Genomic DNA, 17,364 nt, shown 5'->3' with positions numbered 1-17,364 from the left:
CTGCAACCAAGGATAGGCAACTCTTCTTAGACCAAACCTGAAGTTGCTGGAAAATGCCAGCTAGGAACCACAGGTGAATACTACTCTTTTGTGGGTTGCAGTTGTTAAAGCCCATGCTATATTAAATGTTTCAGTAGCTATTGTTTCTGCTACCAGAGTTCTTAAAAGCCAAAATATTTTAATAGCAAATAGGATTCATTTTTGCTTATGCAGCAGCCTTACATTTGCTATTGTCAGATTTCAACTTTCACTCAGCTCCCCAGTAGTCCAGCTGTTCCTTTTGCACATCAGCATCAAGGTGGCCAAAAGCGTGTTCCCTCTGATCTTTTCCTCCAAAATGAAACTAAAAATGTCAGTGGTGATTTTGTTCCAACTTCTCGGGTACCCAGTCAGCGTGCAGCTCATTCTGCAGTATTTCATTTGGAATGAACGTATATGACACGTTAAATGAAACCAGAGAACCACACTCCAGATGGAGTGTCCTGCTGTGGGTGGTGGGGAATTCAATGCCAATAGCTGGGCCATCAAGCATGGGTGGCCTACCGTACGTGAAGAAAAATGTCTTGCTCGGTCGTACCTTCACAGTAGCCAAGCTGGAAAGTCCCTTGCAAGTGTTGTCATACTCATTTTAAAAGTACTTCATCATAGCAAGAGCCAGGCTCGTGGCTACCCACACTGTTTAATGGTGTGTGGTAGCAACATGAAGGCTACAACTGCACAGTTTACTGAAACCTTTGTTTTTAACTGCTTTTAAGCACTTTCTCTAACTCCAAACATGAGTTCTCCTTACCCTTTATAAATACACAAGATTTTTAAATGTTAGCAAATGCTTAACTATAGAGGGATATCCTGAACTCTGCTCTGCAAGCTCAACTTTTGATGCTTGCAGGCGGACAGAGGCGCAATTGTACATAAAAAAAAAACAAACAAACAAAAACACCTAAAAAACCAAAAAACCTTCTACAAGGCAAAATGAAACTTTAGAAGTGCCAGGTTTTGCTCTCCAAGTCATCCATGGTTCTTCCGAGAGACTAGTGTAATGACTAATTGTCACATCTTGTTATCTAAATGAGTGCAGTTCTGGATTTAGGAGATGAAACTTCTGTAATTACTGAACATGGTTCAGCAAACTTCGAAGGTCTCCTTCCTTCCCTCCCTCCCAGGTAGCGATTTCTAAACTTCTGACTCCTTAGCTCTAGGTAAATGCCAGAAGCTACTGCCCATGTCCTTCCACCGCTGCTATTCCACTGTGTGCTAGACAGTCCAATAAAATTTGGAGCTTTACAGAGGGTAAAGAACAGTCTATAATGAAAATGCAGGATTTTATTTAAAAAATGACCAATAAAATGCCCTTGCAGAATGTAGCAGTGTGAGCTTGTCCCCTCAGGTCAAATCCCTGCTCAGAGATGCATGTCTACAGTGTATATATATCCTGAAAAGCACTGTGACAGGAGAGTTAAAACTTGTTTTTCACATGTTTCAGAATCAAACGGCATATTTTGGTCTTTATTCTAACAAATGATACAACCAAAAATTACTATTAGTGAAGGTAAGTTAAAAACATGGACCAGACAACTAGTAAAATGCAAAAATGCAAAAAAGTGACATTGTTTCCATGATAATTACAAATTGTAAGGAAAATAAATGTGAAACTGCAGCATTACAGGAAATTTGTTAATACAGATTAAATAATGCAGTTATCCTTGCATGAATTACAAATCAAGAACAAATACATTTTAAAAAAACAGACAGTTGCTTTGAATATCAACTTAACAAGGTGGGTTTCCAGCACAAATATATCCAGAGTTTTTTGTAACAAATCGTTTCAGTACATAAATCGAGAATTGCAGTAAAGTGAGTACAGTGACTGAACAGCAGCTCCTTGAAAGGAAAAAGAAAACGCATTCCCTTTGCCACAAATTAAAGCAGTATTTTGGAAGACAGTAAAACAGTTTGGTTAAGAAACAACCCTAGGAATTCTTTTGCAACAATTTCTTATTTCAGTTTACCAAAATTAATGGCTGTCTTTTAACACTTATTCATTAAAAAACCTCACAGCCATCAGGAAAAAAAAAAAGTGGCGAGATCAGAAAGACACCAGGCCCCGGACTCTGCACCGGGGCAGTCTCTCCCACAGCCCTGGGACAGAGGCCGCCTCCTCCGCAGGCGTCAGGCGCGCACCGCTGTCAGCCTCACCTCAAGCAGCACCGCGGCGTCCATGCGCACCTCAACACCAACCGGTGCAGGCTCCCTTTTTCATCCCGCCCGTCTTAACCGCAAGCGATGCCGTACGCCTCAGCTGGCGTGTCCAGCCGTTCTTACATTCCAGGCTACCTTGTCCCAGTGGAAGTCCCTACACCTCCGCAAGTCAGATTAACAAGTTAAAGCTGACGCGCTTCTCGTTGCGCAGCAGTGATGAGACAACCTCTGTCAAGCCGCTGTGGGTATGTATTCACTCTACAGGGGACCAAACCTTCCCTCAACACCCAGCACGGTCTTAAGGAAAAGATACGGGGAAAAACAAAAATTACGTTCTGCTAATCAATCCCGCTAGAAAAAAAAAGATTTCCAAAAGATATCCGAAGGAGACCACAGGTGGTAAAGGACACCGGTGCCCACAGCACAGCTGGGGACTCAGGCTCCTCTACACTAGAAACACTTCACCCATCCACAGCGCTGGCGAAGCTTCTGTGCAGACGCATCCATCCCGACAAATACGCACTTTGTGTCAGTACAACACAGCACCCTTGCAAGCAAAACAAAGCATAGCCGATAAAACATTTATATCAGCGTGGACACAGTCAATGATCCGGCTACGCGGCCGGGATCACATCTCTTCACGCCTGCGGATTGCTGCAGTTGTGCCAAGACGCGAGCCCCTAAGCTAGGCTCAGCCTAACGTCCCTCTCGCTAACGAGGATTCCTGCAGCTTGCAGTGCATCCGTCAGCAAACCATGCCCCAAGTGCCCCTATGTTTTAAGTTTCAAAACTCAACACTAGGAATGTTTCAAGACAGAAAACACATCACCAAAAGATGGAAGGAAATGTACCGAGAAACAGTTCACCGAGTCTTACTTCATGAGGCTGTCACAGGAATCTGAAAGCAGTCACTGAACGGGAGAGGACAATCTGGTTGGAGTCGGATCGTTCAGCTCCGGAGTAAGAAGAAAAGAAGTAGCAGGGTATGTTCACCACAATTACGTAAAAAGACTACAGTCAACCGAATCTGTGTCCACTCTTCTCTGCTGACACTCCAAATGAGAGCAAGCCTTAATATAGCAACCCACTATAAAAAGTTTCTGCAAATCTTAAAATGTATCAAAGTTAGTAGTTGTGTAATCATGAAGGTTAAAAAACCCCACAAAATCTGCAGCCAGAGTCCATGGAAATCACAGAAAACACTTCCACAAACTGCAGCGGGCTTTGAGTCAGACACCTCATTTGCCACCAGAAGAAGACATGGGCTGTTCTGTAGGCAGATGGGGACATACAGAACCCTCTGTTTTCATGTGAGGCTACACAAAAAGCTTTGTTCTTTTTTTTTTTTTTGAAGTCTAGAATCCAGTCCATTGCAGCTGCTATATTGCCTAAACCACATAGGACAGAGCATAGGTAGCTGGAGCTATGTCAGCAAGCTCTGCAATGGCAATTTGGAATAACCAAAAATGCAAAGTAATACGAAACACATGGTTCTTTCCCTGTAATACTGAGAAAAGTGATTTCTAACATTCACCTTATGGAGAAACGTTTCTTCTGCTTTTGCTGAAATTTCCAGGGAACTCGGTACTCCTGTACGGCACCTGCACTCACTTCAGTTTCACACCCGGTGCAAGACCCGATCCAGCAGCACTACACAAAACATTCTGCCCTGCAACGGGCATCGGTAAAAGAGGGCGACAGGAGAAATCTGTATTTGGCCCCACTGACATTTAATTCCTGACCTCCAGCACTGACAGGATAATTCAGTCTCTACATACATTCAACCCTGGTCTCTCATGGTAAGGATCTCAGCTGTTTCTAAGGAGGAGCATGAGGTGGGTATCAATTTATACCACAGATGTAAAACACTTTAGGAATTCATAATTACTTGGAAGAACAAGTTCTATCATTCCTACTGAATGTTCTACATCTGCTACTGATACAGTACTTCAAAAGTAATTACAGTTCTACATTTCCCTTTGCTTTTTTCCCCCCATAGTTTTATTTTCCATTTGATTTTGAATTAATAACTCCAGTGTATCGATCACAGTCTGCAAAGTAAACATTACTCACCTGCCAAACTGGCAGGTTTATAGTGATGCTGGAGGAGGATCAACCTCAACTTCCTATTCTCAGTTTATCTGTACTTTGCTGACAGTGATTCACTAGGACTCCACTTAGAGTGGATACTGTACTTCTCTAGAGCAGCCTCTTTGGGTTTTATACAGACGGATTCCAGAAGTTTTGAAAGAACGCCTGCTTCAGACATGTATTTCCATGTTCTGTCGGTGTGCCTGACAAGTCAGCTTTTATTGCCTTGTGATAAGCCATCTCCATTTATCACCTGCATGGTTAGTTAGGTTGGTTACCTTTACTAAGCATTGATGGTACTCTTTATTATAAAGTTTGATACTTAACTCTACTGATTTCCAGAAAAAGTTTTAACTACAGTGCACAAAGAATATAATTTTGAAAATATTTACATTTTTGTACAGTTACACCACAGCACTGTAATCTAAATTTCTTAATACAAACAAATAGCACCATTAGCCTTTTGCACAAATTCTTTCTAACAAACCAAAAAGCTGGATTATTGTCAAATTAGGAGACTGGAACCACTTAGAATGAGAATAAGCTCAAGAAGCCAGAGTACTGAAATGCCTACCTATTCAAAATATTAAGAGGAAGGAAATTAATCTGGAAACATCCCAAGCATTTGCAAATAAAATCTTCCAATGTGAGCCCTATTCAATGTGCACTACAATTAAACTAACTTCAAGAGAAACTTTTTCTTATATGAAGATTTAATGCTCGAGCTTATTGTTCTAGTAACTCTTTACATGCATCCCATGTTTTCGAGTGGCTGCTGAATACAAATACAAGATAACCTTGATGGTCGATGCTCAGCCATTATGGAGCAAGTCTCCTAAGTGAACGTGAAAAAAAGAAGAAAAAAGTGGCAATTTCTAGCTAGTGAACCTCCGAGCACGCTAATCAACACAGCACCATGGACACAGCAGGGACTTCCAAGCCAGTATGATGAAGAGAAGTTAAGCGCAGAGGCAATGAAAGGAAGATTAACAAACAGCTCAGTGAAGAAATTAAGGGTTCAGAGAGTCGTGGATAGCACCACAATGGATTGCACTAAGGTGCTAGAGGAGGTACCTTATTCCCTGCAGAGCGAATGCTATTTCTGAAGTGTATTGCAGTATGAAAATGCAATTGTTTAATGGTTACCATTTGGTTCATTCATCTACAGAAAATGCATTCCTTCTAATATACGTTCAACTAACATTCAAATTACTGAACTATACATAATGATACATAGTTTACAATTCATGAAAACAAAGCTTGAAAGAATATAATATGGTCATCTTAAGTATGGCGGGATGTTTTATAGGGCTAATATCCAGCTAAGACATTTCATCTTTTATGCTAATGGTCCAAGAGTGCTTTTTGTATCACCAAGAAATGTAAAAAAATTTAAAAACGAATGATAGTCCTCACAGCTGTTAAGTATTCTCAGAGTCATCGAGGTGTCAGACTACCACGCTTGCAGTACTGGATGTATAAAAGTGTCAACAACACATCAGGAGACTTGCTGTAAATCAGGAACTAGATTAGATGCCCATTATAGTGAGTATCAGTACATCAGTCACTTGATGCACGTTCCCTTTTCTTCTGGATTATTAAGTTTATCCCTTCCTTTATGACCCACTTTTCTATCTATATCTGTGGGCTATTTGCATCCATTTGCTTTCACTGTGGTACGCTGGTATTGTTATTCACCATTAACCTTCCAGTTTAGTTAGAGATCAGGAAAACGGCTGGGGTCCTCCTTGTAGTCATCAGGAATAGTGAAGATGGATTCATCAAATTCATCGTAACGGAACTCCTGAAAAGTCACAGTGGCTGTGATGGTGGGAAATACAGGAATATCTAGATAGGAAGCAAAACGGTACAATGAAGAGCAAAGAAATACAGGCTTACCAATAATTACCGTTACTTAAAGATTTGTAACTTCAGAGTTGCTGAAGATACAGAAGCTTGTTTATTATTCTGTATTGTATTGTATTACTATTCTATACCATGGCAATTCAAAGCTCTTAAAAAAGGAGGTGATCTAAAGGAAGTTAGTTCAGAATATAATCAGATACCCTGAGCATGGAAACAATACCCAACTCAATACACCATTCAAGAATGTTAATATTATTAATTCAGTGGTTTTCCTTTCTCGATGCAGACTGATGACACGGAAACCAAGGTGCTGTGAACATACAGATTAATCTGTTAAAGTAGAGGACGTGGGCCTGAGGATGACACAGGATAAAATAACCTTGCCACATGTAAGGCTTCAGTTGAGCAAATCCACATGAAAAGACAAACCTTTTTAATGTTTGCTTTAAAATATAATGCTTTTCTAATTTGAATTGAGGTTGAACATTTAAGAGTTATCCTCAATAAAACTGGCTTGCCCATGAACTAACTTAATGAGCTAAGCAAAAATTCAGTCCTCAATAAACAGAGCTGTGCAAATACGATAGGAGGTAGAATATTGTCTGTTCAGAATTGTCTAGCTTAAACAGCTTACTGGTATGCAAGAAATCCTGTAACACTTAGAAAAGGTACTATTACTTTTTTGGCAGTTTATGCTCTGATAATCTATACCATGAATAAATTGCTTTATACATTTCCATTTGTTAGAAGTGTAATAGTTTTCTATTTATTTGTCAGTGAAAAATATATCACCAGTAATCTTTGAGGAAAAAGAAATACAAAACCGCTACAAAATACTTAACTCATGACTGAGATCATCCTTTAATGCAGGGATAATTCTGCCTATCTACATTCCTCTTAGAGCAAGACCCTAGCACTAAGAAAATGTGAATTACAAAGCTCTCTTCCTGACTAGGACTGTATTCACCTTTCAGCTGCAGATTTCCTACCTAATGTTACTTCCACTAACTTACCTATGTTCTCCTGAAATCTACAGCAACATACTCTTATGTAGGAGAGTTCTTTTCCAAAACTCAACAGAGGTTTTGAACATATTGCATGAACAAGTACACACATTTTGGAAATATAAAGCCACAAGAGTTGTTGTAGTCATCTTACCTAATTTTACAGGAAAGCCTGGTGGAAGCTTCATTTGAACAAATTCTCTAAGTTTGTTAAAGTGCTTGAAGGGTGCAATTACTTCTAAAACATTCAACAATCTGAAAAGGAAAACAGATTTCATTACAAAGTCTTGTTTCACAAGCTTTCCCTGTAGAGAAGATTGTCCTGGTTTCGGCTGGGATAGAGTTAAATTTCATCCTAGTGCTGTGCTTTGGATTTAGTACGAGAAGAATGTTGATAACACACTGATCTTTTCAGTTGTTCCTAAGCACCCTACTGGTCAAGGACTTTCAGCTTCCATGCTCTGCCAAGTGCACAAGAGGCTGGGAGGGGGCATAGCCGGGACAGCTGGCCCAGCTGGCCAACGGGGTATTCCATACCATATGATGTCATGCTCAGTATATGAATGGTAGGCGTGTTCCAGGAAGTAGTGATCGCTACTTGGTTATCGGTCAGCGCAGGTGGTGAGCAATTGCATTGTGCATCACTCATTTTGTATATTCTATCATTATTATTATTATTATTTTCCCTTCCTTTTCTGTTCTATTAAACTGTCTTTACCTCAACCCACGAGTTCTCTCACTCTTACCCTTCTGATTCTCTCCCTGTTCCACTGGGGCGGGGGGAGTGAGCGAGTGGCTGCGTGGTGTTTGGCTGCCTGCCGGGTTAAACCATGACAAGATAAAAATGACCAAGAGAGCAAGGTGATAAAAAAGGAGTTGAAAAATTACATCATGCTTATATACCTATCTCCTTAGAGCTTAAATATCAGCATCCTCACATTCAGTTCTTAGTGATCCATACCGTATGACCATAGGTGTTCAAAAAAACATCAAGATACTAACTTTTTGTCCTCATTTTACACAAGAGACTGAAGCATATAGTACCACACCCTCTTCTCCATGGACACAAGGAACCTGACACAATTTTGTGTTGGTTTAGAGGACATAACTTTGTGCTAAAACTTGTTATGGGCAAAAACGAGTTCTGTAGAATCAGGCACATCATTATTGTGAGAAGTTAATGATAAACCTGGTCAAACCTCTGGTCTTACCAAGTAAGGTAAGTGCTTGGCTCTTCCAATAACAGGCACATCAGCACTGAGGTCTCTAATTTTAACAGTTTACTTGCTTAACAGCGTGACTTCATTCACAGGTTTTAAACGGCCAAATTCCCATATCTGAAGATATGAAGAATTTTGCAGTTCATAAACACATTAAAACGTTTCCTACATATAAATAACATTCATGGCCAATAATTTTGACTTACGATTCAATTCCTAAGGGAAATTCCTGGCTCATAGCTATCGTGGCTTTAAAGGTTTTCTTGCTTTCTTTGCAGACCAGCTCTCTACCCAGATGAGGAGCTCTGTAAGGCAGAGGAGAGAAAGACAAAGTCAGTTTTTCTCTCAGTGAAACCTTGGTTTTAAAGGAAGGAAGGAAGACTCAGGTTTGAAAATGTCAATACCTACAATAAAACAAATACTTCAAAAGTAAAAGCCGTGCATAGTAAAGATGAGTCAGCAATCACCTTAATTTAGATTACAATGAGTTCTGCTAAGCCTGGAGACAAGACAAAAACAGTCAGGGAAATGACGTAAGAAAAATCTTCAAATAATTCCTCATAAACATTGTATTAATAAACACTATAGAAAGACATGACAACTACCCAGAAATATATACAGCTGATTTCAGATGTTAATTAAAATAGTCTATATGTGAACAAAGTATCAAGTTGAACTAGAAAAAGGTTAATTTGCTTTCAGCCTAAAATATGAAACAATCTCAGAGAAAGTGGAAAAGTTACTCTACTATCACTAGAAGGCAACACTGGAAAACACAGGACAGAAAATTCTGTTATAGGAGAGGAACAGACAGGTAACAAGTAAGATAACAAATCTTTTCCTCTTTTGCTTTATATTAGCTAGAAACCTAGATTTCCCATTAAACTCCTTTCAGTTAATCAGATGATTAAACAAAGCGAAATCTTATATGCATACATATTTCTGTCCCAATAGCTGTTCAAGCATAACCTATTTATTCTGCTTGAATATTCATTCTATCTCAAATACATGAAAAATTGAATTAGTTACAAAAAAAACCCAAAACCAAAAACAGATCCATGTGCCTTTTTAGTAAGCCTGTACTGTAATATCACCATATTCCCTGGTAACACCTGACTACAGGCTAGTCTAATATCTTTGGAGCAAGGACTTTTATAATTTGTTACTTATGTGACACACTCAGTACATTTTTGGTCCTTCTACTTTCAACAGCTAGACAGCATGCAGTCCTAGAAAATAAACTCAACTGCTTGCATGTTCTACAAATGAAGCTACTGTAAATTAATTTAAATTATAGCTGTTCTCTACCTAGTTACACACATAGAGAAGAGTATCTTGCAAAGACCTAGCCAGTACTAGGAGATCTGTACGTCCTTGTTTTCCAGAAGTGTGCATTTTTGTACACTGCCACTGCTACTAGAGTCTCATTAAATCATAAACTTTTATTTTAAACATGGTGAATTGGATTATTTATTACTATCATAAGTAAAGATAAATGAATTCCAGCAATGAATTTGTCAGAAAATCTTCCTTAAAAAAAAAAAGCCAGCTTAGATGTGCATATTTTCAAAATGTTTACATTTCAATCCATGGGTATCAGGTAGACGCCCATCCAATATTTTTATCACCAGCTGATGCAATAATACTGTTTACGTATACAGGTATCAGCTTCCCAGCCAGCCTACTGAAGAACGTTAAACATCTGAGACATCAAATCCAATGTTCCTCTGTCCCCAGAAAACTATTAACAAAAGCACCCACAAACTAGAGAACACACACACACGAAAAAACCCCACTCACAACCCCAAACCAATAATCTGAAGGTGTCTATGGAAGTTAATGTCAATAAACCAAAAATACTTACTTTCCATTTTCAGCAGATATGTACTCTTCCCATGTAATTGTATTGGGTGATGGCGGAGTAAGTGACTGCCGTCTGACAGGCTGTTCAGAAAAACATGTCTTAACTGTTTATCTTTCCTTATATTCTCTTAGAATTTTGCCATTCAAAAGATACAACTGTACTTCAATTCTACGAAGAACAGCAATATAGTTTATCCAGTTTGTAGCTGATACTTCACTTTTCCATCACCTGCTCTTGCTCTTAATCTCCATTTAGGTATTTGGCCTCAAACTGTATTTTACATAGAAGTTGGCCATTTTAATACATCAGTTAATCAGTTAATTCAAGTGTATGAGTGACAAGTAACAAAGCACAAGCTAATACAGAAATAAATTAATCATTTTTAAAAGGCTGTATGCGTGTTCCCAGATGCTGTCTGGCTCATTCTGAATAGCTCTTGATTTCATGGCGATAACAACAGGCTTAGTCCATTTTAATGAAGCTAAAGGAAAACACGATTGAAAAGAAAACCTGAAAGGCATTCTAAAAAATAAACATTTGGTCTAAAGGAAGTTAAAGTGATTTGCCACAGCCAAAACCATCATCTTTTACTAAGAGACAAATGAAGACTGAAATATCCAATATGATCACAGAAATTCCTCAATATGTGCACTAATCAGGATAATTCATTAACATATCACCATGATTATACTTGTAAGTCATATTTATTATTTTAAAATTAAGACAATCAAAATAGAATAAAAACGTTATCTATAGATTTTGCTAAATGACTGGTGTGAAAGATTATTCTCCTTGCAAAAATTAACATACTGTGAAGAATTACTTAAGCATACCTCAAAATTTTGTTCCATTAAGTTGCCACCTTTACTCAGGCTCTCCATGATAGCTTTATTTCGAAGAATATCCTCCTCACTGAGATGTTCTCTTCTTTTCCTTGATTCTAATACAAGTCCATTAACCAAGTAGAAATCTGCCAAAAAGTTTCCTACTCTTTCCTGCAAGAAAGGAATTGGACATTAATGACTCAGAGAAGATAAAACAAAAACATTTAAATTCTTGTATATCCAAATAATTGCACTTCAGTGCAATAAGATAATGTCAGGATTGAAACACTGTAATTTACACAACCAACCACATGAGCTATCAGTGGACTATCCCTTACAATCAGTAAGGTACAAACAGTACAAAAACAAGAATTCCATCAGGAACAGATATTTCATATAAATGGAAACTTTAAGACAGAAAAGATTGCTTAAGAATTTAAGAGTGGCCAAGGGACTAAAATCCCCTTCAACAGCAAGCTGTGTTCAAGGATAATTTACAAATGTAGAATACAGACTTAATATTCAAAAGGAAAAAGAGTTCTAAAACACTAGCTCAGATGAAAACTTGCGATGAATGGCGCTACCAGATCCAGATGAAAGCAAAATCCTTCAGAGCTAGTCACAAGATAGCAATTTCCTACTCAAAGAAGTTACGACGGTGGCCATTTCAATTTTTTCACAGCTGAGAACTTGTACCTCAGTCAGACTGATAGCACGGAAAGGAACACCCAAAGGAAACTAGCCAGAACACTCCCATCTTCCTGCATTTCTTTGACACAGGAGCGCACAAAATCCTTACTGCACGCCCTGGAATGAATTTGCACAGACCATATACTCCTACAATAAAGTAATTTTCAGTACAATCTGTTCTCCCCCTTGCCCAATAGCTGATTTGTCATCTTTCTTCCAGGCTACTTTTTTCTTATGAAGGCAATCCATCATATATATTCTATGTGGTCAAACTGGTGACAATTGTGGGGGGTAGGGGAGAGACATTTTTTCTCTGTTCTGAACATCTTACTCTTCTACTCCTTATTTCTTCCCAACTACATCATCATAAGGCTGACTGAACTATTTTGTCTCCAGTAATGCAGTCTGTGAAATTTTCTTTCAGCTTACTGTTTTGTCTTCTCGAAAAAGCCATCCTGTTTGGGCACGTGTGAAGGTAATTGATTTGGTTGATAATGTTGCTGAGTAAATATCACTGCTCATCAAAATGTCAACCTCTTCTTCTGTTTCCATCTCAGATTCCTAGAAGAAAAATTCCCAAGTACTGAATAGAACTTAATAATAATGATTACTTCTTTTTAAAAAAAAAAAAAATTAATAAACCTTTTCCTTTGGAACTTTTCCCAGAACTTGCATTTCCTGAATTTTCAAACTGTTTTACAGAAGCTCTGGCCAAATCGTCACCAAATAGCTTAATCTTAAATATTAATGCAAACAAAGCATCCAAGTGTGATTTATCCAGAAACTCAACAGCCACACCCTTTCCACAGGCAAAGATCCATATGCTTAAGTGATTGGTGGATAAAGCTATAATTAAAAACTTGACTAAATATAAGGGGGCCAATGAGTCATACCCTCGCATCGTTAACAACTAAACTGGCCACAGAGTGACTAAACGGACGCAAAGCAGTGGCGAGCAAGTTTGAAAACCCACCTGAGGACACCTAAATTAAGCCCACTGGAAAGATTAAAAGTAGCATGCATCATAACTTAAAACATATTTGCTTATTCAGAATGATAAAAGATTTTTCCAGAAGATTCACATTCTAGCTTTTTCCTCATTTAGAAGTCTGTATTCAAAAGCACTGTTTTTCATAACAAAATTTTATGTCCCTATACAGCTTAAGTTATAACAACTGAACAAAAAATTCTTTGCATTTCTTTGAAGCTTGTTTGGGTCTTTTTGAGAGGCACATTTTGTTTAATAAAATAAGTCAGACTTCTGACATGAAGTAAAAGCTTGAGGTATTTCACACACTAGAGGCACACAGATCTTTACCTCATGATGTATTCGCTGGTAAACTTTTTGTTCATTGTCTAAAACTACAAAAGATTCAGAGGGTGCGGCATCACCATTAAAAATGAAGCTTAAATCCCCTCGTTGGCACTTCATGTCGGTAAAGTCTATGAGAGTTGTGTCCAGCCTGTGAAAATATACTAATACTTTAAAAGAAGTTACCCATAAACACCCAAATACACTAGCAAGTTCAGTTTGCAAGCAGAAGCAATTTTTTTTTTTTAATCACAACCAAACACACAAAGGCCTAAGTTTTCATAGAATATTTCATAAGTGAAGCCTGGATGCAAAAATAAAAAAAATTGCTATTAATAAGTTTCACATTATAACATCTCTACCATTATAAATGCGTTCCAAACTATACTTATGCTAATTTCATAGGAAAACTGCCAGCATGAGGAAGTGACAGAATTTATATAGCCAGTATGTGGCATTTGTATAGCCACATTGAGAAATACAACTAGTCCATGTGATCAGCACCCAATTCTACAAGAAGCAGCCACTGATTTGAGTAACAATATTAGGACATGACCCAAATTATGAAGAGGACTAAGAAACAGACTGATTTTTTTTATTTGACTTATTTTAGTTGCTATTTCTATTTTTTCCCCTCACCAACACAGAAGAAATGCTTCTGCTGACCTGAATAACTAGAAGATGGAGCCAAGGACAACGATCTCTCTAGCAATTCATATCCGTTATTGCTAGAATATTTACTTCTTCAACAAAATGGTTAAAGAACCTGAATTTAGTGACCACTTCAGCTCTAAGGGCCGATTGCTTAATACTCATCATATATTGGCCTCTGATTTCAAGAAAGAATCTGTAGCTATTTCCACTCAGTGCCAGTCTTGTAACTCCCAGAGCACACAGAAATGAGATGGAAAAAAATGGTCTCAGACTCAAATTTGATCTAAAAGGTCAGTTCACACACCTATGCTAACAGCTTTAATAGAACAAAATTTTCTACATATTGAATCTTCTGAATCATATTCTAATTTTTTGTTTTAAACTTTGGAACCTAAAGAAAAAGACAGAAAAGACAGTTGAATCCAAAAACCCAAACTAAACCAGTTAAAGAGCTGAGCTTGGAAAGACTCCTGGAAGCACTCTATTGAGTTTGTGAATCTGTCACATTAAGCATTTTAAAAAGAAAACTATACCACTTTTTTACTACATAGACTGGAGCAGCATCATTCCTCCACAAAATACTGAAAGTTCATTTATCTGAAATGGTATTAAAAATACAAAATTCCTATTTTTCAATTAATCATTGTCATGTCTGGTAGATAAAGCCTTATACAGCTTAACTGCTTTTTCTTTATATTTTAAGTGACTCAGGAACTGAAGTTAAATTCAGATCAATAGAGAAAAAAAGACAGTCTGAAGTTAAAACCACTTCTTGCCTCTAAACACCAATGTACAAACACAATGCTGTTTCACAAAGGTCTGCAGACTCCTCAGTGATTTCTTTCAGACCAGACTGGAATCCAGCGTTTTCACTAACGTGCAGATATTTAAGACTTAGATAACACACACTGTAAAATCAGTACTTACCTGATATTTATACCTTGTTTGTGTATTTTACATGCATCAGAAGGCAGAATTCGGGAAAGTAAAGGCACTAAAGGTAGGGAGAGAAAACGCAATTAGGACATTGAGGTTCCTCTGCAAAGCATTTCTATTAAAACTATACATCACTTTGAATCTTGATGTATTTTAATACAAATACTGCATACCAATTTTCCATCATAATCTCAATACAAATACAACTGACTAATACCAGGGTTATTTTTATTCAATAACTGCAAAACTGATTTTCAATTTTACTGACTACTTTCAGCATCAGGACATAATTTAAAATGTCCCCAGCCACAGCTAAATCATTTATAAATTCTAATAACTCGTTTTCTAGCTGTTTGAAATTTTAATTCTATGATTTGGTAGTTTACTTATATATTGTACCAACTGAAAGCCTAGCCACAATTAAAGCAGAACACCCACAGGAGAAAAAAAAAAATCCAATGCACTAAGCTTAAAACATCAAGCAAATATTAAACCACCAGTGGAACTTAGAGTCAGTACAGTATTACGAGATGGATATATGAGACTGCAGCTGTCCTTATTCTAAAAAGGACCATTTACTTTATAGCAATAAAACCAATTCAACACAATGGCATTTCAACACTTTCTTCAAAATGAACTACAAAGAATTAAGACCACCTGTAAGATGTAATTAGCCTAGAGGACCAATAATTAGGACAGAGGCACTGCCCAGAGCATCTTTTTCCCTTCAAGAAATAGAATATATAGAAAAAACTAAATAATGTAAACACAGGCGCAGTGAGACTCCTGGAGAAGAGGACCCCTAACAGCTGGCTTCACCTCTGGCATCACTTTTTCTGTGCGATCTCTGACTGCCACCGTCACACTCTGCAAGTCAGGCTCCAGCCTCATGGCTAAGCAATGTCTTATCTTACTCTGTGCCTAGCTCTAGTCTCTTTTTTATGCTGACTCTTCCATGAAAGAGTCCACTCATTAAATGTGCAGCACACAGAAGGCCACCTAGAAAAATGAGGTTCCATATCTGTTCAACATTTGACGGCAGCCTGGCTGCTCATTCCTCCTCTGAATATTGGAAGAGGCATACAATGCAGCAAACACTTAGACTATGCCTATATGAAAGTATATAAAATTACTAACTTAAATTTCAACCACTAACAGAAGGTATCACTTTCGGTATTTTGACATTATTCAGACATTGATCATTGTTAATACATTTCTGCTAATTTATTTAGATTTTTCTTCTACGGATAAGAGGAGGTGAAATTGAGAAAACACTAAACATTATACAGTCACACAAAAGAAACATTAAGGTAAAGCTAGGGTTTGAAGAACCTACCACATAGTTGCACGTAACTGACAGTCACCTGTCAGAGTGCAGGCTGAAATTCAGGAAACTAAATGCCCCAAGTCCAGTTACTCAACGAAATTGTTCAAACTACTGCTCTACAGTGACACCAATTGACTAGATAAGACACGTTTTAATATTCTACTCTTCTAATCATCAATTTCTTAAAGTAAACAACAGCTTGTTGCCCCACATATTGTGCCACTGGATTACACAATAGAATTCAGCTCCAAAAATGAATAAGCAAAAATAATTCAGCAAAAAAGTTGTCCGTCCTTTCTTTATAACTTAGATCTTGAGAACTGGATTGTGAACTTTCCAACATGCAAACCAGAAGAGAATTTAAGCTTGAGAGAACAAGCATGCTGAACACCGATTATATTATCTCCCTATGAAAGGAATATGCAATTGCTTACCCCAACTTTGAAAATCCCAGTGAAGCTCTAGATAGAAGTCACCTAGCTGAGATGAAAAGAAGAATATATTAACAAGCTTTTTAGTCTAAAGGACAACTGTAAAATTTGCTGAAAGACAGGCAGAAGTTGTGTTTTGCCAAAGAAAACTTTTTCTCTAATGTTAGTATTTTAATTTATATTGAACTTGAACATTTCTGAAGCTTTAACTAGAGTAGAATCAATGATAAAATTACGTACCTCATTTGACCCATTTTTAATGAATTTTTAAAAGCAATAATTTACACCGCTATTAAGCCATGGATTGTAAAAGATGTATTGTAAATATGTGTTTAAAAAAAGATCTATGGAGCTCTTTGCTTGCTTTGATTGATCACATCCAACCCCATGGAATTCTATGTTCTGGCTTAAATTAATGAGTCAAGTTTCAGCTAGGAGTATTCACATACACAAATTTCAATTTGCCTTCTGGAAATATGCTTAAGTCATTATATAAAAATTCCTCTACCTCCATAAACACATGCCAGCCAACTCCTTTAAACTGTATGCAAAGCAAAAGCAAAGTAAGGGGTGACTTGGTTAAAATTAGCAAATGTTGGTAATACACTGAGCTAGCCACATATTTCCACTCCACGCAAGAAGAAAAATACGCAACTCTAGGCCAGGTCTTGCACCAGCAGGAATAAGGAACAGCAGAGCTGTTTTAGTAAGGCTGTGTCTGCTTTCTGTTTGCTCTCACACAAAAACTGAAAGCTTTTCACTTCTAGACAGAGAGCAGGTTGTTTTTTTCTTGGATCAATGAAAAACGAAGGAACATTGGAAGAGCTTATTCATAGAGTGTATAACTGACGCAATTGAGCTAAACTTTTCACATGTATGGATTAATTAACTTAAGATAAATGGTTGGTTTTCCACAAACCCATTCATATTTTACCACTTGAGTCGG

The 17,364-nt window shown here is 37.6% G+C and overlaps 1 protein-coding gene across 1 annotated transcript in view; it reads right to left on the bottom strand.

Moving 5' to 3' along the window:
• Window positions 1-1,308: 1,308 nt before the first annotated feature.
• Window positions 1,309-17,364, bottom strand: part of ANKRD13C (ankyrin repeat domain 13C) — a 28,574-nt gene continuing 12,518 nt past the window's right edge. The window contains exons 5-13 of the mRNA XM_075155526.1: window positions 16,422-16,467; window positions 14,652-14,718; window positions 13,077-13,221; window positions 12,188-12,319; window positions 11,078-11,239; window positions 10,245-10,324; window positions 8,587-8,685; window positions 7,315-7,415; window positions 1,309-6,138 (exon numbers count right to left, since the gene is read on the bottom strand). Of these exons, the coding sequence (XP_075011627.1) occupies window positions 6,008-6,138; window positions 7,315-7,415; window positions 8,587-8,685; window positions 10,245-10,324; window positions 11,078-11,239; window positions 12,188-12,319; window positions 13,077-13,221; window positions 14,652-14,718; window positions 16,422-16,467 (963 nt within the window). The 3' untranslated portion in view covers window positions 1,309-6,007. The remainder of the gene's footprint in view (window positions 6,139-7,314; window positions 7,416-8,586; window positions 8,686-10,244; window positions 10,325-11,077; window positions 11,240-12,187; window positions 12,320-13,076; window positions 13,222-14,651; window positions 14,719-16,421; window positions 16,468-17,364) is intronic.

The sequence above is a fragment of the Calonectris borealis genome, chromosome 8, assembly GCF_964195595.1.
Source record: "Calonectris borealis chromosome 8, bCalBor7.hap1.2, whole genome shotgun sequence".
Lineage (NCBI taxonomy): Eukaryota > Metazoa > Chordata > Aves > Procellariiformes > Procellariidae > Calonectris > Calonectris borealis.
Note: the sequence above shows the minus strand (reverse complement) of the source record. Positions and strands in the feature narration are given on the sequence as shown.